Genomic DNA, 22,846 nt, shown 5'->3' with positions numbered 1-22,846 from the left:
AGTCTGTAGTGCCTGTGGGATGAAAATGTCCCTGACACGTTCAACCATTTATTTACTTTGTCAGTTGATATTTTGTTTTCAGCTGATCATGATGGATGGGAAATTTCCATACGTGGATGTGATCCATGTTTCTATCTCTGCCTGTCAACACTTGCCACAATTTTTTTGTTAATACTTAGATACAACTTAAAATTGCTAAAGAGCAACCTTTGCTTCCTGTCTGATCTGACATGCCACATATCTGGGACTTCTATGTTGCCCCTATGACTTTTATGTTGTGCCTGTGGGATGAACAGGTCCCAACATTTGCTCCATTTTTTTACTATTAGTTGTTGGCCATAATTGTTTAGCTGATCATTAAGAATGGGAAATGGTTAAAAGTAGAATTTTCTTGCTATGTTATATGTTCTGCTTGCCTCTGCTTGAGCACATCTTATTTGAAATACCATGTTTTTGGGACTAATACGTTGCCCCGATGGCAATAACAGTGCCTGTGGGATGAACAGGTCCCAATATTTACTACCATTTTGCTCACTTTGTCAGCTATTATTCACATTATTAGCTGATCATTTAAGGATGGGAAATTCTTACATTTGTTTTATTCATGTACTGGCTTGCCAAGTGTTGTTCTTTTGTGCAAACTTTGCCAGTGCTTAGACCTTAATTTGTCCTGCTACATGCAATTTAGATTGCTATAATGCATGTTGTTTGTTCTTCATATGGGAGACTGTACCAAGCAGTGATCCTATTTTGCTACTAATATCTGATTCTGCTCAGGTTTGCTTCTTCATTGATCTATATATGTGTTCATAAGCTTTGCACTTTCTATTGATCATTCCTGTCAAATCCCAGTGAGAAACTTATTTTCATTAAATGAGTCACTTTGCTGTGTAAAGCAAATGCAGTTTTTCGTTAGGAGTACGGAATTGCTACATGTTTGACATTTTTTCCTATTAGTTTCTCAACTGCTTGATAATTGATCATGTTATCAATTTGATCATTGTGGGTTTTTTTCCAATCTCTTCTCTACTTCTCTTCTCTACTAACTATTAAGACGATAGTGAAGACTACAGCCATGCCCCCGCTTCCCCTCCGCGCTCGCACTGGCCCTGTTCCCCTCGCCCGCACAAACCGTCCCATCCGCGAGCCGTGCATGGGACATCTGCATACCGCATCCGCCCCATCCCCTCCCCGTCCAGCGTCCCCTCCCTTCGCCCCTGCTCCCTCCATAGTCGTCCAGGACACCGCTGCTTTCTTCGACGAGCAGCATGCAGCCGGCGCTTCCCTGTCGAAATTCGAGCAGCAACTCAGCCGCGACGGCTCGGTCGCCGCGTCAACCTCCCGCGCCCGATCCCGTGAGAAGCGCAGGGACGGCAAGCCGCCGGAGCGCTTCAGGCGCAGGGTATGATTAGATCATTCTATCACCGACCGATTTAGCGTTTATAATGAATATCCTGTGAAATAAGTTGTTAAGAAGGAGATCTGTCAATGCATGCTTGTGACTTAGTTCTGATTAGCACTTGTCTAATTAGTCTTTTTGCTGGTAAGTTTATCTCGTCTATGATGCACCTTTTAACTGTTTCCAGTTCCTCTGATGGACACACCCCTGAATGTTTTCATATAGCATTTATTGTTCTGATTAGTACCTGTAAGAAGTAAGATACACCTGTCTCGTGATGTCTTGATAGCCGTGTCTTAATGGTCAACTGCCTTCAGTTATACTCCGTATTTCACTATTTGCCTTTTAGCTGTAAGATGTTTACCATGTGTTCTTATCCAACCAATTTAAATAGGATGTATGTGAATAGAATCTGCTATCCTTAGTTGCCGTCATCGTTTTTGTGTTGAGTTATGTCCTGGTGCTGCTGCTACAGCTCTAGCTCCAGCACCGGTTGCTGCTCGCCCATAGGCTTTAGCTTTTCGACCGTGTTGAAAGTCTTCTGCCCACACAGTTTCGGAGTTGTCGCCTATGGGTGTGTGTGAAGCTGCTATATTAGAGTTACTTTTTGTCTAAAATCTGAAGAATTTCAAAGAATCTGAATATCTGAACATTTGAATATCTGAATTTCATGTATAGGGTAGAACATTGCTTGGTTATACCCGTAATTTTGATCTGATTTGTTTTTTTAGATAAAAAAGTGAAGCAGTCTGTTGATATTTGATAGTTTGATCTCTGCTCTGGCAATCAGTCCTGGTTTTATTGTCAAGAACAAAGTAGTAGAATTGAGTTTGGCTTGTTTGCTCTTGCTAGGTGAAAACAAGAAGATGGAAAATACAAGCACTCTGTGGATCTCCCGAAAACAACATTTGAGCTGAGAGCGAAATCTGTACAGCGGGAGCCAGAGCTCCAAAAATTATGGGACGATAATCAGGTTCTGAAAAGGGTTTCTGAAAGGAACACTGGGGTGAGTTGATATATTCAAGTATGTAACTTCAAATATTTAATAGATCTGTGAATCTGATTTAGTTGCTTGTTCTGTTTGGATGATTGATTAGACTGCTTTTGTTCTCCACGATGGCCCTCCCTATGCTAATGGTGATCTTCACATGGGCCATGCGCTCAATAAAATCTTCAAGGATTGTATAAATCGCTACAAGGTATTAACTGCCATTCATATGACTATTGCTGTTGGTTAGTGTTTCAGAATCACATCTTTGCTTATACTTTCTTGAGTTCTTCTATATGCAGCTGCTTCAGAATCATAAGTGTCCTTTGTTCCTGGTTGGGATTGCCACGGCCTTCCAATAGAACTAAAAGGCAAGTTCATTTGTACAAATGTCTATATTCTATTTGTTGCCCAAGTCTTATCTGCATTACTAAATGCTATTCACATTTGCTATTTTAAAAATTGAATTTTGAGAATCTTCATGTATATAGAGGTTGTATTTGTATATGATGCTAATCTCCTTATTGTCGCACATGTTCACGCTGGAGAAGGTGGCTTGTGCGAACGAGGCGAACGTGGCGTGGCAGTCGATGAGCAGTGGAAAACCCAAAAATCTTCAAAAGCCTAGGCAAAAGTAGTAACTAAAGATACATCACCTTGTCCAGTTTTTCTGCTTTTACTTCGACTATATGTCAATGTGCCACAAAACAAAATCGTGTTTCATCGACTTATGATGAGTCCGCTCAATTGTTTCTTGAATATACTTTTTTGTAGAACCAAATTGAATTTTACAAGGTGGAATATTGATTAGAAAAAGGTGGGATGCTGACCGGGAAAGCACTACTCCCTTGTATGAACTAGCTGGTCGATGATTTTGTTTTCCATCCTTTTTAATTTCTTGACATCCATTTGTTCATTGGGGAGCACATATGTAGAATGATGATTAATGTTTATGCATATTAATGGATTTTATCATAATATGTTGCCGCCGTAACAACGTACGGGCATACAGCTAGTAATACTACAATAATTATATAAAAAATAGTACAAAGTGAACATTTGAACACACGCCCGCCCTACTCTAGAAATTTGAGGCTAACCACTAGACTATATGTACCTTAGTGTTTAGAAATAAACAATAATTATAATTTGAATAAATATCTCAATACATATTTATCTCTACTACCTATTAAGTATGTAAGAGTAGTCTGCCTCTATCTGTTCTGCCGTTCTGCCATCTAGCTATCTCGATCGTCCAATATGCCGTGGAGCTCCTCCCCCGTCCGATGCGCGCTCTCTCCAGTCCTCCACCGACGCCCACCCTCCCACGATCCCCGCATCGCTCTCCCCCTCGCCCACCAGCCCTTCCCGTCCTCGATGCGCTCTGCAACTTCCACCCTCCTCGCCGCGACGAGCTCGGCCGGCCGAGCTCCGCGCCAACCTCCAGCTTGATCTCCTCGCCATGAGCCTTGCCAACCTCTCGCGCCGAGCTACGCGTTTCCCCGCAGATCTCCTCGCCATGATCTCCTCGCCATGAGCTCAGTGTCCCCGCCCCTCTCGCGCCGAGCTACGCGTTTCCCCACCCGCCATCCCACCCTTCGCGTTTCCCCGCAGATCCGCGCCTCCACTGTCGACCACTCATCTTTCCTCATCTCCCCATCGCCCGCCGTGCCACCGCCACGTTCGCACAAACACCTCCGTCCTCGTCGATTCCGTCCAACCCTAGCGCCCCTCCAGCCCGGCAGGCTTGTTGGGTCCTGCTCCTCCTCGGCTGTGCCTGCTGGGGTGGCGGCGGCGGGAACTAGGTAAGGGAGGGAAGGGTATGTATGAGGTAGAGCGGAGCCGCAACGGTGACCGCGGGTCAAGGCCCCCCGCCCAACAGGAAGCGACAGGGGAAAATGGCCAGAAACACAAAAACAGAGCTCCACACGGGGTAGCCAGCATCTGTACCGCGTCCTCGGCATCGCAGTGGTGTTTGTAGATGCTGAAGAAAAAGCGGCAGCGCTCGGCGAGCGCCGCGACATCGCCGGTGCGCTCGGTGGCCAGGAGCATGACGGCGCCGTGCAGCGCCTCGAGCTCCGCGCGGATCGCCTTGTGGAAGTAAAGGAATATCAGCACGGGCGTCTCAGTCGCCGAGGTCCCCGCCGGCGTCGGGACGGGGACCGCAGCATCACCGCCACGAGCGTCCCCTCGCTTCTGGGCATGGGCGTCGGCGTCGCCATCCCACTGCGCCGACGGCTGTTTATTGAAGAGATAGAATTAGGAGGTTCGTACATGAAGTGTCAACCACTGTTTTCTCACTTTAAATCCAAACCTTGCATAGAGGCATTACTTAGGAGCTTCATACTTGAGAGTTTCAGATAACCTTTTGCTGTAGAATCCTTTTGTAACGTGGTAATGAAGTTTTTGGAGCAACAAACCAGAGGACAGTGTCAGCTTAGCAAGAATTGGAGGTGAGGGCATGTCGGTATGTTGACATGGTTTCTTTTTATGTGTTTTTTCTATCAACAGATGCATTTATGCATTCTCTATTAAAAGTGTTTCAACCAACTAACTGTAGTCTTCTTCCTGCTAACTTGAAATCAAGTGAACATATGGGGGCCTTCTAATCTTGAGTTATGAACTGGGGCAATGAGATCTTTTATCCCAATAGAGCAATGCTTCACACACATAGCTTTGGTGCTGATCGAAATGCATCTAAGGCTTTGGTGCTGATCGAAATGCATCTAAGGGAAAGTTTGATCCATCTAAGTCTTTGGTGCTGATCAATTTGATGAAATGGTTAGTCATGAATAAAACACTTTTGTTATGTTTGTTACCCTTTTGTAGTACCTTCTCTTGCAACCATTTTATGATTTTTTTATAATATAATTCCATTTCCTATTCTTCTATTTGTTTGTGCTTTTGTGGAGGATTGCCATAAGATCAACCAAGCATGATTGATAGTCTGAATAATTGTTGATATTTCTGCCACATGTGGAAATAAAGTATTGTGAGATCATGCGAATGTTACAATTTATATATTAAGGCACAATAACCCTAAATCTTGGCTGGAGAATACACCTTGGCTCCATGTGTTGGTCCACCAAGAATCTTTGCAGCCTCCATATGCAGTGAATAAAATCTCTGTAGCCTCTTTGGTGGCAGTTTCCCTGATGCATATTTAGAGTATGCATTCTCTATCATCTCTCTGTCTATGTGTAGTATGTCTGTTCCTATTGCTAACTGTTTTCAATTGGCCAGGATCCTGCAAATCAGAATGGTGGCAAGTGGATAATTAGATTCAAAAGGCACTTTTCAGGTTGATTTTGGGTGGATTTTTGTTCCTACTTGCTAGGACCTTACATTGTTGGAATGATATTTTCTTTCTCAGATTTGATTATACTATTGATTTACATATGTGGCATTTCATACTATTGATTTACTTGCTTGTAATTTCAGTTCTAACTTCCTACTTATGGATAGCTGATGTCACATTTCATAGAATTGTCCCGGTGAACTATAGGAACCTTGCTTTTGTAGTAAGCTATTTTATGATTTAGAAGAGTTTGATCAATCAGTTTCAACAAATAATGTAATTACATAAGCAAATGATATATATTGTTGTTTTTCTTTGTCTAAGTGACCTGATACATGTTTGCTTACCAAATGTGATTTTGAGTAAGCACCTCAAATTGGACATGCTTTAATTTCTACGGGTGTCGTATATCAGAGGTAAACAATATTAGATGTTTATTTATTTGTTTGGAGGTATCAGTTTTCTATGAATGTACAACTGTTTGCTTTGTGCTTTATTTAGACTTCTAATTTATATCGATATTTATGACATGTGTTTACCTGTTTTGTAAGTCAATCAAAAAGTTTGACTAGCAACTAATGGTGCCTATACATGTATTTATGGAGCTTCTTCTGGTCATATGTGTAGTGGATCTCTCCTCCTGGTAACTAGCTAGATCATCTATTGTTTTTATTTTAAATTTGAAAATTTACTTCTGATTTGCAAAACAAATGGATATAGTTGTTCCCTTCAATCATGTCCAAGGTCAAGAACCATTCAGGTCATAAACCCCTACGACAGGGGCCACGAGGGCTCATCTTCGCCACTGCCCCTACTCCCACCTTCTGGTAAGAGATATCCTTGCGTTTTTTTTTGCTTTTTTGCATTTCTAAATTCCATTCGGATAATAATTGTGAAGGCAATCATATCTTCACTTTTTTTATCCAGGTTCATTGAGATTAGATTACAATTACGGTATCAATCATGTCTTTGTTTGATGAATAGTTAACTAAATAATTTGACATCCCTCAAACATCATTTATTCTGCTTACAAGTTAACAGTATTATTCCTGGCCCGATTAAGGAGGTCTCTAACTGTGTCTATGAGAACGAGGTGCACCACACTGCAGCTACTAGATAAACCCTTGGTTCGCATATTCTTAGTTGTGTGTGTTTTCAGTTTCACAGTTCAAAAACACTTATCAAGAAACAACACGACACAACTAAACAGTTCTCTGTGTAAAATTCATAGTTCAAAAAAAACATATTAACAGTCCACATGCCACAACTTCACAGTTCTCTCTATTTTTTATTCACAGTTGTCTGTGCACTGAATTCTTAGTGTTTTCAGATAACTGCTACCACATTCAAGATACAAAGCTAGATGACGACACACATTATGTTGTTCCGCATTAGTTTTCGTTTTTCTTAATTGATTTTGGAAGCACATGAATAAAGGTCATGCAACGTTTTACAATGTTTTGCTGACCTATTATGTTCCAATTCGTTTAGAATTTTCTGCTGGTTATGCTCTCATCGCCTTCAATTGCTTTTGGTGTATCAGCATGTCCTGCTCGGTGCTGTTCCATTCCCTAGCGATGTTCTCCGGCTAAAGACGCTTGGAGTTTGTGGTGTGGTGACACTTAATGAATCATACGAGAGGCTTGTTCCCACATCCCTATACGAGGTTAGTATATCACAACTGACCGACCGAGTGCATCTAATTGTATTGTTCTGTAGATTAGTTTTGCACAGGCACTCGTTTGTGGTATGCTGGTTCTACTCCCTGGGTATGTGATCAGATAGTATGGTGCCACTGTGAACCAAATTCCATGTATAGTGAAAATATAAGCTACAGATACAGAGTTGGGGAGAATTGAATAGGATATAGTCGATCCGTGACCCCTGGACGCCGAAGGCGTTCATCAGTATACAATGTAAATAGATATACTAATGGTTATCAAACATCAAGTCTGCATAATTATAATGTATCTTCCCTCAATTTAATTGTCAATATGGACACTTTTGGACCAGAAATAAAAATAACCTGCAGAACATAGAAAATAACAGATCATTCAAACAAGATAGTAGAATTACTGCACAAACATGGGAAACAGCTTATGTAAAGAAAATGAGGGTTCCAATTTTTGGGTCTAACTCAAAATGAAGAATGATGCAAAGTAGCAAAGCTACCTTAAGAAATTGGACAACCTTTTATGGTGCTCAGTCCACTGAATGTACAACAGCTCCAACCTCTTTTCTTCCACCTTAGTAGTTACACGAGCGCGAAGCGTCTAAAAAAGAGCATCAAGGATTGTAAAAATATATTCACATGTCCATCTTTCATTGGATGTTGGTCTCTCCCAGATAACCCAAATAGGTCCATACCGATTGTCTCTCCTTGATATCTGCATTTTATAATTTTATTTGTTTTATGGATCAATGTTCTTGTCATCATAGAGTGTGGTCTAATGTTGCATTACAGTGACTTTTCTGTTTGAAGTCATCTAAGAATCAAGGAGTCACTCCAAAGAATAAATCCTTAAGGTTTTTTGGTCAGCCTTCAAAGGTTGTTGTTTAAATCTATAAACAGAAAATATAAATGAATCTAAAAAGTCATTTTTAAAAGACTGCTATTTCAATCTATAAACAGGAAACATAATGCAATTTTATGTTTTAGTTTTAGATAATTTAGTTGGAGCTTTACATTAAGAACCTATTTGGAATTAGGGTTTTCAAGATAGTTAAAAATCAGTATAAAACAGATACAGAGAGTACTTATAAAACAATTGACTATAAACAGTACTTATCCAATGTTGGTGGTGGCTCCCATCTGATTAGGATCTAAACAAGGAGTAAATGAGACAAACATTACCACTATATTTTGCAGAGAGGCTCTATCTGCTAAAAATGAAAATGTCATGGGTGAAACCAGTCCCAAAACCAGATTAAGACACTTGCCCAACTCTGCAGATACCATAATTATTTGGCCTCTGAAATCTAAGTTCAAATAGCAACAATTGTATTAATGGCTTCAAACATTCAGAATCAAATATATGTCGAACTGTAACTTTTTGCCATTCTATTATACAAATTGGCGGACTTATATTGCTCTTTCTCCTTCCTAGCCTGAGAGAAGGCAGACTGTCTCTCTCTGGACACAACCAGCAAACTATTCAACCTCCAATCCGGCCGCTTCGGTCGAAATCATGAGCCTTCCCTTGGCTTGGAATGAATCCTGTATGCGGGGGGAATAAGAGAATTTCTAGGGATCCTCGTAGTAGTGCGATTGCATCGTTCGAAGACGCATGTTCCTCTATTTCTTCTAATCTAAAGAGGTCATTCTTTAGTGTGGCGTGGATTCTCCCAATGTTGTCAAAGTCTTTCTGCGTTAGGATGTATGAACTTGTAGTTTGTCTATTATTAATGGTCTTGTGCCAAAGTACTGGGAATGGTGTCTACTATGAATGGTTTTTGTGCTCAGACTTCTCATGCACCGACTCCTGCTATTTTTCACTCAAAATAACCACCATTCTGAAGGAAACATACACATCAACTGATTGCTGCTATTTTTAGGCTGCTATTTTAAAGCTGCCATTTGCATTCAATTTTGGTCAACATTATGAACTGACAGCAAAACAAAGCTGCTATTGTCAGGTTCCTATTTTGAAGCAATTTTAGCCACCATTGTAAACTGCCTGCTGCTTGGTTTTGCTACTTGCAAATAGCATTCTTATGAACTGGCTGTTTCCACCGGTTCACTTAATATGTGCATTATTTCTAGCTTTTAATGTTGATAGGATATGATAGGTGACATATTGATGTTGTGCGGTGACAGATTAGAGACGTGAAAGAAATAGAATGAGCAAGGTACTTAGGTACTTGCCTACCTGTTCCATTGCGCGTAGAATGAGAAATAGTTCCTATAGTGTTAGCGTCCACATAACCACCATTCTGAAGGAAACAGACACATCAACTGATTGCTGCTATTTTTAGGCTGCCATTTGCATTCAATTTTGGTCAACATTATGAACTGACCAGAGATTGATAGTGATAGTGTTGGATCACGATTGCAGGTAAAGTTCACTTTATAACTTCAAGTAAGTTTGCACAGAATTTGGACCCTATATATTTTTTAGTCAAGTCTAGCAATTTTACCCATGCGATGCATTCTCTTGCTTCCACTGGATTGCCCATTGTGTTAAATTGTTTATTGCAGTATGTGTGATATAGAGATGTCCCATCAGTTAGGGTCCTAAGAAACACATTAGAAGTCTTGAGAACTGATGCTCATATACTTCTTGCTTGCAAAATGTCTGATCAGAAGCATTCCTTTCTTATAGGATGAAAGAAGTAGGCGCAATGAGGAGTCATGTTCATTCACAAGCTCTAACAGAGAAAGTTGGGGCAGATGTTCATCTTTAGGTGCAGCCAGTGATGAATTATTCTCAGGCGATAATAATGATAAGCAGGTGACACATTGATTCAATTGCTTGAGGTCATTTTGCATCAACCACTCCAAGTACTTACTTTCTTCTCCTCTAATACTTGTTTTTAGATATGAGCCCTTGGGCCTCCAGTTCGGGCAACAAGCATATGGCAAAGAGAGTGAGGGGGCATGATATTGTTTTCCAATTCCAAGTACTCTATGTTTGGTTTTGGTCGATTCTGTCAAGATTCATTTCTACATTTTATATGTTCTATAGTCTCACAAGTATTGTTTTTGGTGTTGATAGGATCTAAGGAGCAAAGACTATTAATTATCATAAACAAGATTTCTAATTGGTGAAAGCTTTTTATATATAGCAGACTGTGATGATGTGTAGAGGCAAAGGATCCTTCAGAGTTCATCACTCATCGAGCCAAAGATTTTGTGTCAAGCATGAAGGACATTGAAACCCGGTTTATGTGTATAGTTGAAGCAGGAAATAAGGTTTCTAGAATGCTTGAAACCAAGAAGATCTTGCTTGACATATGTGCTAAAATACCAGGTGATATTCATGATTGTTGCATATATCTTTTGTGCCCTTTCAGTATCGTGTCAGCATTTTTTCAATAAATTTTAGTTCATTTAACAGGATTCTAGGTTCTCCAGTTAAGCTACCTACTGCCCGATTGTGTCAGCACTTCAAGTGTGCTGCAATTGTGATGTTATTCTCAACCATGGTAACCAGGGTATTCTCATTATTCTCTTCGCAATCATAATGTTTTCCTGAAGTACTAATTTTAAATGTCTTTGTAGAAACTGTGACCCTCCATAGTTAAGGGATTGCACTTTCTTAAATATTTGTAAGCACTTACTGTTTTGATTATGCACTTAGACTCTCTGTTTTGAATGCGATATTTCTTCCTTGAACAAAAAAGGTGCACTTTTGTTGTAAATTTCAGTTTTTGGTGTTTGTTTAGACACATTTTTTTGTTTTAAGAACTTCTGTTAAAAGTTTCTATGATCTATATAATATGAAGCACTCTTAGACTGACTGGCTGAGTTCTCATGTTTATGTTTCCTGCTTGTTGCTGTTAAAGGATGAGGAAGTTGTTGGACTTTGATGAACCTAGAACTCTTGCACCAACTTGTCTTTTTGTTGGAGGTACAAAATACATGGTGATCCAAGGTGAACCTAGAGTGGTCATCCGAGGAAAGAAGGTACAGTGGGAACATATTTTCTAATAGAAGAAATGCTTTGATGCCTTTTTCATTTGCTTATGTTAATGTTACCCAAAACCAAACTCAATTCATATCTGTAGTACTATATTCTTGTTACGATATCTAATATGCATCAAGCTTGTGTATAGAAAACTTAAGTAGGAGTACTGTATCAAAGATGCCTAGATACATGGTCATGATAACTTTGTGTTAATTAATATGCCTGCTAAACTCTGTTAGTTTATTGCATTTGCAAGCTTCGTGTCCTAGGGTTCTTGAGGTGGTTGGCGACCACAGGAATGTTCTTAAATGAGCAACCTTTTCATGCAATCAAGAATCAGAAGTCTGTGTTGGTTTACATCTTTTCTGAAAGTGATTTACTGTTTTATACTTGAGTAACTTTGTCCTATGATATGAGATATCCAAATTCATCCAATAATTAGTTTTTTTGAGATGAGTTGGTCCTACAAGGGTCCGTAACTGTATTGTATGCTCTTGCACCCACATATATCTAATAAGTGAGTCTGAGCAGTGACATAGTCCATTGGTACCATGGGCTGTATGGATATAGGTCACTGCATTGCTGATAGTGAGGAGCAGAAAGTTCATGTTATTGCTGGTGTGTTGACCCTTACCACTCTCCAATTTTAGTCCACCCCTATTGACCACATAGTTCAAATGAGTATTATGGGTGTGATTACATGAGTCATATCTGCAACATGGCTCATTTTTGAATGTTTGCTGGTGGGATGCTCATCTCTTCTATGTCTACAAGAATATTTTGCCAGTGATGACGTGTGTTTAGAGGATGGGATCCTTGCAATTGTCAAACAAGGCAAGTGAGATGTACATGTAGTGTTCGGATTGTCGGTGTTCAGTGTTTATCATCTTTGCTTATCGTGGCTTCTTTTTCTATTAGGAGATGAGAGACCCCTTGAATTGCTTGCTAAAGCATATGCTATCAAATCTTTTGACATAGATCCCCAGAACCCCTCTGTAAGCCCTTGTCTTCACCTGCTCAAGTGAACAATTTTTCTTATTTATATATAATGCTAATATAGTTATGGATTCGTGTAGGATGTTGTTTTCACGTTAGAATGGGAATCAATCGGTGTCCTACCTTGTGGCGAGAAGAAAGATAATTTTTACTACCAAGGGATCTTAATCAGAATTCTAGGCTCATTCATACATTCACTACAATGCCTTCGAACTCATGAACATTTATCTCTGGCTCTATTGTGGTGGGTTACATGAATAGAGTTTTTGCATGTTCTTCGTTTTATATGGTGACATACTTGTTACTATGTGACATTGTTTGATGAAACCCTTGCGGCATTGTATTATTTATTTTGTTCTATATAGTCTTAACATTTTATCAAATAAAAATTTATGTGACGTCACAACATATTGTACTATCATATATAGAAGTCGATATTGTATTGATGATTGCAATGTAGTGGTCCCGTTGCAACGCACGGGCATCCACCTATATGATATATAAAAACCATAGCAAAAGCACGAACAACTGGCTAGTGGGGACCTGATGCTACCAGGTGCTTCCTCACCACGCCCAGCGCCCGCAAAAAATAGTGCAAAAACAAGCACTTGAACCCACACCCCTTCTACTCTAGAAATTTGAGGCTAACCAACAGACTACATGTAATTTAGTGTTTAGAAATAAACAATAATTATATTTGTAGCCTACGCGCCGCTCCCCACGCTCCCCCGCCTCGTGGCAACATACGGTCACATGCATACCTAGTAAAGCAAACTTTTGATAATTCGATCTCCTAACTCTAATTCATGTTTGGTTGTTACGTTACGTGTGATTTGAGACTAGGTTTCCTTTGCTCAATTGTCCACCGCCCTAATCTAACACGATTTCTTTCCCTAAAAAAACAGTGTTCAGATAAGAAGCAACCACCATCGAGTAACAAACCAACAACAATAAAGAAAGAGGTTGATCTGAATCGGTTCCTTAATTTGATTAGCTGGACGAAATAAACACCGCATTGTCAATGCTCTCAGTGCGCGTACTCCGTGCAAATAAATCAAAATCCTGCAAGAAAGCCATAAATATATACATGCAAGACTCCTACTTGCTGATAAAGAACAGGAAAGGGACACATGGGACAAATTTTTTTTATTTCTCCTCTCTCATGAACACACACATGGGGTATGGGACAAGCAATTTAAACCACCTCTCTCCTGGCCTCTCTCACGCCAAACCCAACTACTAGTCCACATAGCCGATGGGAATCTTCGCATCTACGTGGAGGGATCTACTACTCAAATTGGAATATTATTAGTATATATATGGTCTCAGGGATCCCAATTGCTTGCACTTCTTGTTTGGCTCCAAGCACAAGAGAGAGAGAGAGAGCTATATATATGTGCCTATATATAAATGTATAGAGATAGGGAGGGAGAGAGGGGGGCAGATAGATAGATACATACATACAGATGTCCACACACAAAACTTCAGTCTATAGATACCTTTACAGAACCTAACCACCATTGCCAGGCAGCATATATAGCTAGATTGCTTCTGATGCATTGTTCCTTGTCTTGACCAGCTTCACAACACAACCACGGTGTCGTGTGGTCGTCTTATGCAAGAAAGGCCAGGGCCACTGCGCGCTTCACCAGAGAGAGCAAGGCTACAACCAAGAGGTGTGCTGGAATTATACATCTCCAAAAGCTAGCTAGAAGACCTTGGTGGGTGGTGAGCTTGGAGGAGGAGCTCATGGCTGCTTCTTCCTGCATAGCTTGCAATAATGGCAGTACCGATGAGAAGGAGGAGAAGCGGAAGTGTGATCTCGTCGGGTACGAAGCACTGCCTGAGTGGCTCAAGGACAACGAGTTCATCCATGGCTACTACCGGTGCGAGTGGCCGATGAAGGAGACCGTCCTCAGCATCTTCTCCATCCACAACGAGACCCTCAATGTTTGGTCGTGAGTCCCCTGGCCTGACCTCATCAGTGTTTCTCTACAGTTCAATTTACTTTTTATCTAAGTCGTTAATACTAATATATCCTTCAGACAGTAATTCCTGCACTCCACGTGTATTTGCTGCTGCCAGGCATTTGCTAGGGTTCCTGCTGTTCCTGTGCCTGGCAATCTTTACAGCAATGGTGATCCCAAGGAATGGCAGCAGCAGGAGCAGTAACAGCGCTGCATACCAGCTGGGAGATCTGGTGGAGATGGCCAACATGACGGTAGCGCTGAGGCACGAGGCACTTGCAGCGTGTTTCCTGCTGCCACCATCTGCTGCTGCTTTGTCTGAAGATGGTCAGCAGCAGATCCCAACCAGCTGTCCACCCAACACTTCCTCCTCCCATCATCATGCCATCCAGATCCAGGTACCAAATTACTAGACTGTTTTTTGTTTCTTTGTTTTCAAGTCCAGTAGCTGCTAGTACGTGTACTCTCTCAAGTCACTGGTTCCATGCATATAGTTCCCATTTGAAAACTTTGGTCCTCAAAATTACTAGACTTTTTTGCCAGTAATTCGTCCTCAAAATAGTGTGCTGATGACCATAGTAAATTAGGCACCTACATGAAACTAATTTGTCATGAGAGGGAGAAGATTATGTTTATTATTCTTAGTCTTTGACTAATTTATAAGCAATTAGTAGCTGGAGGACTAGAGTACTGTCAGTGTCATGTGGTTATGTGCTGTTGTTGTTAATGGGCCCTGTCAGGGTACTGATCTCAGGTAGGTGGCTTCCTTAATAACTTCTGGGTTAGTAGTTGGCATGTGTTTAATGGGCTGCTAGCTTAGCTAGCTAGCTGCTGGCAGGCTACATCTGCATTGCATTTGCACACACACAGCAAGTCCTTTCTGCTTTCCCTGCTAGCTAGGGTTCTTAACCACCTTGTTGATGCATTGATGCATGCTTTTAACCTGCTTTACCTGTTGTGTTCTGCTTTTGCAAAATGTCATCAAGCTAGTTATTAGGTTGTCATGCACGAGCAGCAGCAGTAAAAAATTGGCTGGTTTGCAAATGTGTCTGAAACTTGGAGTGATAGATGTGTATATGTAACGGTTTCAGCCAAAACAGTGCAACCGTAGCTACTACAAATTTGTTGATGTGATGGACAACAACTAGACCGGTTTGATTTGTTTTGTTTTGGTCAGCAGCAGTTATAATCATGATTGCTACATGCATTGAGATAGCGACACTTGCATTTGCAGCAGTTTTATATATATATATATATATATATATATATATATATATATATATATATATATATATATATATATATATATATATATAGATATATATATATATATATATATATATATATATATATAGATATATATATATATATATATAGTATTTTTTCTAACATTCAAATATGTATAATCAAATATAGGGTGTGTGCGCGTATTGATAAAACAAATACAGTAGTGAGCTGTGAGGACAACAGGTCCCATGACTAGGAGTGACAATGTGCTCTAAATTTTACACTATAAGATTTAATGATAGGATTATATTAGAATCAGGCTCTATTTCTATTCATTTTTAACTACAATTTATTTAAGGCTCTAATATTTTGTGAAGAATCATTTAGATTATGATCTATTACCACTTCACCTATGACTAACATAAAATTCTGGATCTCGGGAATTCACCTGACACTATGACTAACATAAAATTCTGGATCTCAGGAATTCACCTGACACTGGACCACACATTCGGAATTCAGATTTAGTGTACTATATATGTTGCCAAAGTGTAATTTTTCTGCTTAATCAAATGCTCATACTTACTTTATACTAAATTCGTTTGACTTTTTTTACCATGTTTGACTAGCTCGTCTTATTCAAAAAATTTACGAAAAAATTAAAACTATACTTAAAGTATATTATATGATAAACAATATCACAGTAAAAATTATAATAATTATAAATTTTTTAAATAGGACGAGTCGGTTAAAGTTGTAGTAAAAGAAGTCAAATAAATTATAAATTGGAACGAATTGAGTGTCATGTTTGATTTATAAAACATGGTTGAATTTTCATGTAACCAGAAAAGCCCTCTTAAATAAATCATTAAATGTAGTAAATCTGAGATCTGAGGAGGGACCACAACTGACAATTCCTTCATGGTGCACTTTTACTCCATTAGGTGACATGAGTTAGCTAGTAGTTGTTGTGTTTACTGCAGTAAAGTTAAATCCGGCAAGAACAGCATCTGATGATCTGTACGTGTTTGCATGCAGAGCAGCACTGGTACGGCGGCCACCGTGGACGCCGGCACCGCCGCCGACCCCATCACGCGGTGGCCGCTGTTCGCGTACCTGGTCGGCGCGATGGTGTGCCTGCTGACGAGCAGCGTGTGTCACCTGATCCTGTGCCACTCGGAGCGCACGGCGTACGTGACGCTCCGGCTCGACTACGCCGGCATCGCCGCGCTGATCGTCACCTCTTTCTACCCGCTCGCCTACTACTCCTTCCTCTGCAACCCGGCGCTGCAGCGGCTCTACATGGGCTCCATCACGGCGCTGGGCGCCGCCGCCGTGACGGCGTCGCTGGTCCCCGCGTTCCAGGCGCCTGAGCTGCGCCCGCTCCGCGCCGCGCTCTTCTCCTGCATGGGCGCGTCGGGCGCCGTGCCCATCGCGCACAAGCTGCTCCTCTACGGCGGCACGGCGCCCGGCGCCGTAGCCTCGGCGGGGTACGAGGCGCTCATGGGCGTGCTCTACGGCCTCGGCGTCGCCGTGTACGCCGCGCGCGTCCCCGAGCGGTGGGCGCCCGGGAGGTTCGACCTAGTCGGACATAGCCACCAGCTGTTCCACCTCTTCGTCATCGCCGGCGCGTACGCGCACTACCACGCCGGAGTCGAGTACCTCAAGTGGAGGGACGTCGACAAATGCTGACTGGACTGGTTGCTCACGGCGTAAGCAATGCTTGTGCTGCGGCCTTGCTTGAGAAGAGATCTTGTGAAACTTTCAAAGAATGGCAGGTGGGTCCGACCGATATATACCTGGTCGGTGGCAAAGTTCATGGAGAGGTTTGGTGAGAGGATTATGATGTGTACCTAATTAGTAGTAGCAGTAGTAGTAGACAATACATCGAGGTTACTTTTTGTGCACTGATTGACATGAATGGGTGTAAACAAATTATTATTGTATCTCATATTTAAGTATTATTACGTGGCTGAACACCACACGACAATGTTCAGCCTCAGACTTCAAGTCATGAGATACAGAAATATTCTTTAGATTGCTAGTGGCATTTAGGATGGGATTTGTTCATTTTTAGGGCATTTTTGGAACTGCTTCAGCTCAACTTTACAAACCGACATCCAAATCAATCCAACCTCTTCACTAAAAAAATATGAAGTTGAGGAGAACTTCACAAATTTCTTGCAGCGGAGAAAGGGTACTTCATGAATTGAAGATTTAGATGTCCTCATCTTTACCACTATAAAAAACCCCTCAATCCCCTATGCCTCCTCTCTCCTCCGATCCCTTCGCCCCCACCCAACCATGGGAGAGGACCATCAGGGCGAAGGGAGGATGGACATTATGGATCTAGATGTTCTCCTCACACAACAATTCATGACTTCATCCCCAACCCGACAACACCATCTCCCCATGTTTGTCGGCCATCCGTGCCTCTTTGCGTAAGGCTATCCCGCGCCGATACGGACCGCATCTGCAAGGGGGCACAACCAAGGCCGTGGAGGGTAGGTAGGGCATGTCATTCACGCCCAGGGAGAGTGTAGCCATGGCGACTAGAATATCAAATTGTATAGCAAATATGTAGTTCTATCCAATGGATCTACTATATTGCCTAATGCACAACCTATGGATGTGTTTTGTGGTGAGTTAGCAACAACAATCTCCTTAACTTGGAACTAGAATGATTCTGACATATATATTTGAACTCGATGAATTATTAGTGTTTAAAAACTATTATGTAATGGATGTTGATTTCACCCCTTTTACTAATGAAAATTACACACAAAACTACATTATGTATCTCAATACATCGTTTCAAGGGTATAAGGGTCATTTTTCATCAAAATATCACATTGTAGGATCTCCTGGAATAGGATGGAGGCCTAGAGGGGGGGTGAATAAGCCTATAAAAATTCAATTCGAAATTCTATCAAAATAGAGGACGACGCTGCTGGCCTATAAGGATGACACTACTAACCTACGCAGGGGAGAAATACGCCAAATTTAAAATGTCACCTATAGAGCTTAGATTAGATAAATTTCTAACCTTTCTGCAGGTATATAGATTATAGATTGAGAGATAAATCAAGTATATCACTAATGAGCAAGTAGATCGATCGCAAACTCTAATTCAACAATATGAATATGGAAGAATGTAAATGAGGCACACAAGACATGGATTTATCTCGTGGTTTGGCTCGCCACCAAGGTGTTGGTGGCCTTCCTCTTCCAAAGGTCCTCAAAAACTTGACTGACCATATGTTTTCAGTATATGGATTATTACAGAGGGGGCTTCGACTTCGGTATAAAGGTCTTCTCTCATGGTAAATACATACGATGTGAAGATGCAACCCGAAGGGGACAAGAATGGTCGCCGAAACTGTAGCCAAGGAGCTTCGTCTTAATATGGTGACGAAGACTAAATATGATGCTGACCGAAAGGGGAAAAAGACTATTTAGTCCTTAACGATTCATTTTATAATTATAAATAGATGTCAGGGACATAAATGTACTTTTACCCGGGTTGCGTCATGTGCCTATAAATAGATGAACAATAGCACCGTACTGTTCACGCTGATTTGTAATCACTCTCTCGCGTCCGCACCTTCGAGCAAGCTGAAGGTATCAATGTAATATGAATTATGTTAATATTCACACATGCTCTGTAGAATGCAAATACGAATGAATTGACGAGATACAGTTATTATCTTCATTCTTATACATTCTTATTGGTATATTAAATGATGAAGGTATGTCCTTCTTGTCCTTCGTCCGATGAGCATTATACCCATACAAAGATAATGCTTCAGAAGACGAAGGTTCGTAATAATTAACAATTGTGTTGCCTTGTTCTTGATTCACAACATTTGAGAACAAGTGACCAACATTGGCGCCCACCATCGATGAACTCACTTCCACAACCTTTGGCAAGCATCCACCTTCGTCATGCCACCGAAGAAGACAACAACGCTAGAGGCTGCCCTACAGCCACTGGACATAAATCAGGAGACACTCTCCCTGCGAGAAGCTAGGAGCCAGAAGAGAAACGCTACCAGCCCAACACCTCAGGAGGAGGAGTTGGGCCAGGAGATCAGGGACTTGGAGGCTATTCACCAGCAAGTGCAAAGGAAGAGAGAAAAGATGCTTTGACTAGCCGACCTTTAGAGAAAGATCGACGAAGCTGCCGAAGAAATGTGTCACCTTACTCAGGATGACCAAGACCGAAGGCCCCACCACAGGGAGCTTCATCAGGAAAGCCCAATCAATGATGATGAATGGTACGATGACTTTCATCATGGTAACTTTGCTTTTGATGATGCTTCTCCTCTAGCAGCAGAGTTGCAGGCTACCCCGTGGCCACCATCTTACAAGCCACCTCAGCTCCCCATGTATGATGGGCACTCAGAAGCAGTTCCTGATGAGCTACGAAGCAACCATATCCTCATATGGGGGCAACACTACTGTCATGGCGAAGTCCTTCGTCATGGCAGTCGTGTGGCTCAAACATGGTATTCTTCTCTTTGGTCAGGAACAATTACTTCATGGCAGAAGCTGAAGGATATGCTAGTCACTAGTTTCCAAGGCTTCCAGACGAAGCCAGTAACTGCCCAAGCTCTGTTCCAGTGTACGCAGGACCATAAGGAGTACTTGCAGGCATATGTCCGAAGGTTTTTGCGATTGAGAGCTCAGGCACCTATAGTGCCCAATGAGATTGTCATTGAAGCTATGATCAAGGGGCTCAGACCAGGACCTACAGCGTAATATTTTGCAAGGAAGCCACCACAAATGTTGGAGAAGCTTCTCTAGAAAATGGACGAGTACATTAGAGCCAACAATGACTTTCGGTAGAGAAGGGAAGAATCCTACAGATACTCCAAGATGACCAGGGGCTTCAGAGGAAGACTCCACCCTAGGCATGTCAGGATGATCCATAATCCCAGCTCAAGCGACGATAGGGGAAATCATACCCAAGGGCAACAACACAGCTCCCAATCATCAGGGGCACAACAAAGTTCCTTCAGGCCACCAGCTCCAAGAGGCAGAGGGGGCAGAAGCTTTAGAGGAAGATATGGTAATCAACCCAGGAGACTATTCTGCCTGTTCTGTGGCGAAGATAAGGGACACACGACAAGGATGTGCCAAGTCACGATCCAAAAGCAGAAGGAAATCGCTGAAGCCGAAGCACAGCAGAACCCACCGAAGCAGGTCTTGTATATCCCGGAGTATGTGGGCAATCAACAGCCTACGGCTTCTGTTGCTTCGGCAAGTCACTCTCAAGCCTCCTGAGCTCAGTTGCCACCACTTCCACCACTGGCGCCTACCTTGGTTCATAACCAACATCCATAATGGCATCATCAGGCTCAGCAACAGCGTGACGTGCGTGAAGAATCCAAAGCTCGCACAGTCAACAGCATTGTGCCTGAGTCGAGGCATATTTATTGAAGTCACACAGGGGCTTCATTACAAAATTTTAATACCTAATGTACTCTTCACCTTTCTGTCCCTATGTTTCTCCCCTTTGAAGACAATATAAGAAGGTTTAACCTTCGACTTGTTGTAAAAAATCTATGGTTACACCATCGAGTGTAACAGGAAAGATGATGAAGCTCCAAAGTCGCTCCTAATGGAATGCAGAGCTAAAATGCCACCTAAGTAAAAGGTGAAGAAGCTCCAAAGTCGTTCCTAAGGGGATGCAGAGCTTAAATGCCACTTAAGTAAAAGGTGAAGAAGCTCCAAAGTCGTTCCTAAGGGGATGCAGAGCTTAGCTCCAAAGTCGTTCCTAAGGGAATGCAGAGCTGAAATACCACCTAAGTAAAAGGTGAAGAGACTCCAAAGTCGTTACTAAGGGGATGCAGAGTTTGGGTGTGTATTTATGTGGATTTTTACCTTCAGCATAAATATCATTTTTCATCATACCATCATATAGCATAGCATCACATGATACATCATTTTGCATCAGCAAAAAGTCATGGAGAAGAAGGAAAATTGCTCCTTCGAAAATACCTGTCAGTTCATGAAAGAATGTGTTGTAGCACAAGATATGCCTTCGGCAGACCTATTTTTACATAGGAGGGGAACCTTCGTCAACAGTATTACTATACAGCAACCGTGGAAAAATACTCAGTATTGAATCGACAGAAGGGGAATTTTTTTCTTCGTGGAGCATGAAAAGAAGGGAAGGTGTTTTTTCGCCAGCGGCTCAAAAACGGTATGTACGGAAGTTTCATGCATCACAAAGAAATATATTGCAACAACACACAAATTGTTTACAAGTGTTTCTTGCAAAACTAGGGATCATGTTCAACGACATTCAACTAGCAAAAATACAAAGTTCTAGTCTTCATTCAGGACCTTCTCGACAGCTTCGTTTAACAGCTTGTTGACAGCTTCGTCAATAACTTCATTGGCAATTCTAATAGTCTCGAGCGCTTCCTTCAGGGACGGATCAGCCTCTGGATCATATGGCTCCGGAGGGGAGATAGTTCAGCTGCACTGAAGTATGTTTGTTACTTCCGAAGCTAAAACAGATTACGAAGCTAAAACACAATAGATGTACCTATAAGCCTAGCCCGCTCGGCAGCTTCTTCTGCCCTTTTTGCCTCTTCTGAAGCATCACGTGATTCCTTTTCGTTCCTTTTGATGGCTTCATCAGCGACTTCTCGTCTACCCTTCAGCCATATCTTGGAGTAAAATTTTCCACCTAGGGTAGTAGCTTCGCCTGAAGGGTTTTTGATATCATCAACTGAGAAGGCGAAGTTTGACTGAGCTATAGCCTTAGTATGATCGCAACTAGCCTTCTCCATGATGGACGTGGCCCCCCGGGCACCAGCAAAGGCACAAAAATCCCCTCAATCACTGAGAATTTCTTCAAAAGCTTTGGCTTTCCCGTTGATCCACTGGATAACTCCATCGGGGTCACCACGGATAAATCTTTGCTTAGAAGAATAGGCTCGAACCTTAGCGAAGCTGTTCTTTAAACTCTTAGCACAGTCCAAGGATACTTCGTAACATTTTTCTTTGGCAGCACGAAGCTCATCGGCATTCTTTTGCGCTCTTAATCTTTCAGTCTCGTATATCTCATGCTTCACCACTTCCACTTCAAAATTTTCGGTTGCTTCAGCAACCTTCCTCTTTTGTTCTTGTACTTCGGCTTTGTGAGCTTCGGCTTGGGCAGCAAGCTTAGCCTCGTTAGATTTCAGTCTATCTGTCACACCCGGTTCTGGGGGCAAAACCGAATGCATAGCATATGTGTGCCAGGATCCATTTTCCACACATATGTTAACGTCACAAGTGTAATATATCAAAAGACAATGCAATAAAGGCGTAAAGAGAGTAGAATAACTT

General features: G+C 41.7%; 1 protein-coding gene, 3 long non-coding RNA genes and 3 other non-coding genes across 11 annotated transcripts; all 7 read left to right on the top strand.

Annotated features, from left to right (window-relative positions):
* The first annotated feature begins 8 nt into the window (after positions 1 to 8).
* LOC111589634 (small nucleolar RNA snoR99) lies at positions 9 to 106 on the top strand. Its single transcript, XR_004850988.1, has one exon. It is a non-coding gene; the product is annotated as a small nucleolar RNA snoR99 (small nucleolar RNA).
* A 171-nt stretch (positions 107 to 277) lies between these two features.
* On the top strand, positions 278 to 374 carry LOC111589636 (small nucleolar RNA snoR99). The gene has a single exon (XR_004850991.1). It is a non-coding gene; the product is annotated as a small nucleolar RNA snoR99 (small nucleolar RNA).
* Positions 375 to 487: 113 nt separating this feature from the next.
* LOC111589633 (small nucleolar RNA snoR99) lies at positions 488 to 587 on the top strand. The gene has a single exon (XR_004850987.1). It is a non-coding gene; the product is annotated as a small nucleolar RNA snoR99 (small nucleolar RNA).
* Positions 588 to 6,074: 5,487 nt separating this feature from the next.
* LOC103629147 (uncharacterized) lies at positions 6,075 to 9,741 on the top strand. Its single transcript, XR_554174.3, has 4 exons — positions 6,075 to 6,328; positions 6,406 to 6,512; positions 7,229 to 7,351; positions 9,661 to 9,741. It is a non-coding gene; the product is annotated as an uncharacterized lncRNA (long non-coding RNA).
* Positions 9,742 to 10,011: 270 nt separating this feature from the next.
* LOC103629146 (uncharacterized) lies at positions 10,012 to 12,151 on the top strand. Of its 4 annotated transcripts, none has more exons than XR_002262997.1 (6): positions 10,012 to 10,136; positions 10,223 to 10,305; positions 10,401 to 10,655; positions 10,743 to 10,839; positions 11,191 to 11,311; positions 12,100 to 12,151. It is a non-coding gene; the product is annotated as an uncharacterized lncRNA (long non-coding RNA). The 4 variants fall into 4 exon arrangements; XR_002262995.2 differs by having other exon boundaries at positions 10,743 to 10,830; positions 12,087 to 12,150; XR_002262994.1 differs by having other exon boundaries at positions 12,087 to 12,150.
* Positions 12,152 to 12,224: 73 nt separating this feature from the next.
* On the top strand, positions 12,225 to 12,711 carry LOC109940304 (uncharacterized). Its single transcript, XR_002262998.1, has 2 exons — positions 12,225 to 12,307; positions 12,389 to 12,711. It is a non-coding gene; the product is annotated as an uncharacterized lncRNA (long non-coding RNA).
* An 819-nt stretch (positions 12,712 to 13,530) lies between these two features.
* Positions 13,531 to 17,538, top strand: LOC100191658 (uncharacterized). Of its 2 annotated transcripts, XM_035959361.1 has the most exons (4): positions 13,531 to 13,984; positions 14,080 to 14,266; positions 14,394 to 14,673; positions 16,541 to 17,538. In XM_035959361.1, the coding sequence occupies exons 1-4, from the start codon at positions 13,924 to 13,926 to the stop codon at positions 17,192 to 17,194; spliced, it is 1,182 nt and encodes a 393-aa protein (XP_035815254.1). In that variant the 5' UTR covers positions 13,531 to 13,923; the 3' UTR covers positions 17,195 to 17,538. The 2 variants fall into 2 exon arrangements, with proteins under 2 accessions (XP_035815254.1, NP_001130559.1); NM_001137087.1 differs by having other exon boundaries at positions 13,888 to 14,266; positions 16,541 to 17,537.
* The last annotated feature ends 5,308 nt before the right edge of the window (positions 17,539 to 22,846 follow it).

This window comes from Zea mays, chromosome 6, assembly GCF_902167145.1.
Source record: "Zea mays cultivar B73 chromosome 6, Zm-B73-REFERENCE-NAM-5.0, whole genome shotgun sequence".
NCBI lineage: Eukaryota > Viridiplantae > Streptophyta > Magnoliopsida > Poales > Poaceae > Zea > Zea mays.
This window is presented reverse-complemented; position numbering and strand designations above follow the sequence as displayed.

Excerpts from the sequence above, each read along its gene's own strand:
- LOC100191658 (XM_035959361.1), top strand. The coding sequence starts at position 13,924 with ATGCAAGAAAGGCCAGGGCCACTGCGCGCTTCACCAGAGAGAGCAAGG. Across the intron at positions 13,985-14,079 it reads AGCAAGGCTACAACCAAGAG|CTTGCAATAATGGCAGTACC; the intron begins GTGTGCTGGAAT and ends CTTCCTGCATAG. Across the intron at positions 14,674-16,540 it reads ATCATGCCATCCAGATCCAG|AGCAGCACTGGTACGGCGGC; the intron begins GTACCAAATTAC and ends GTTTGCATGCAG.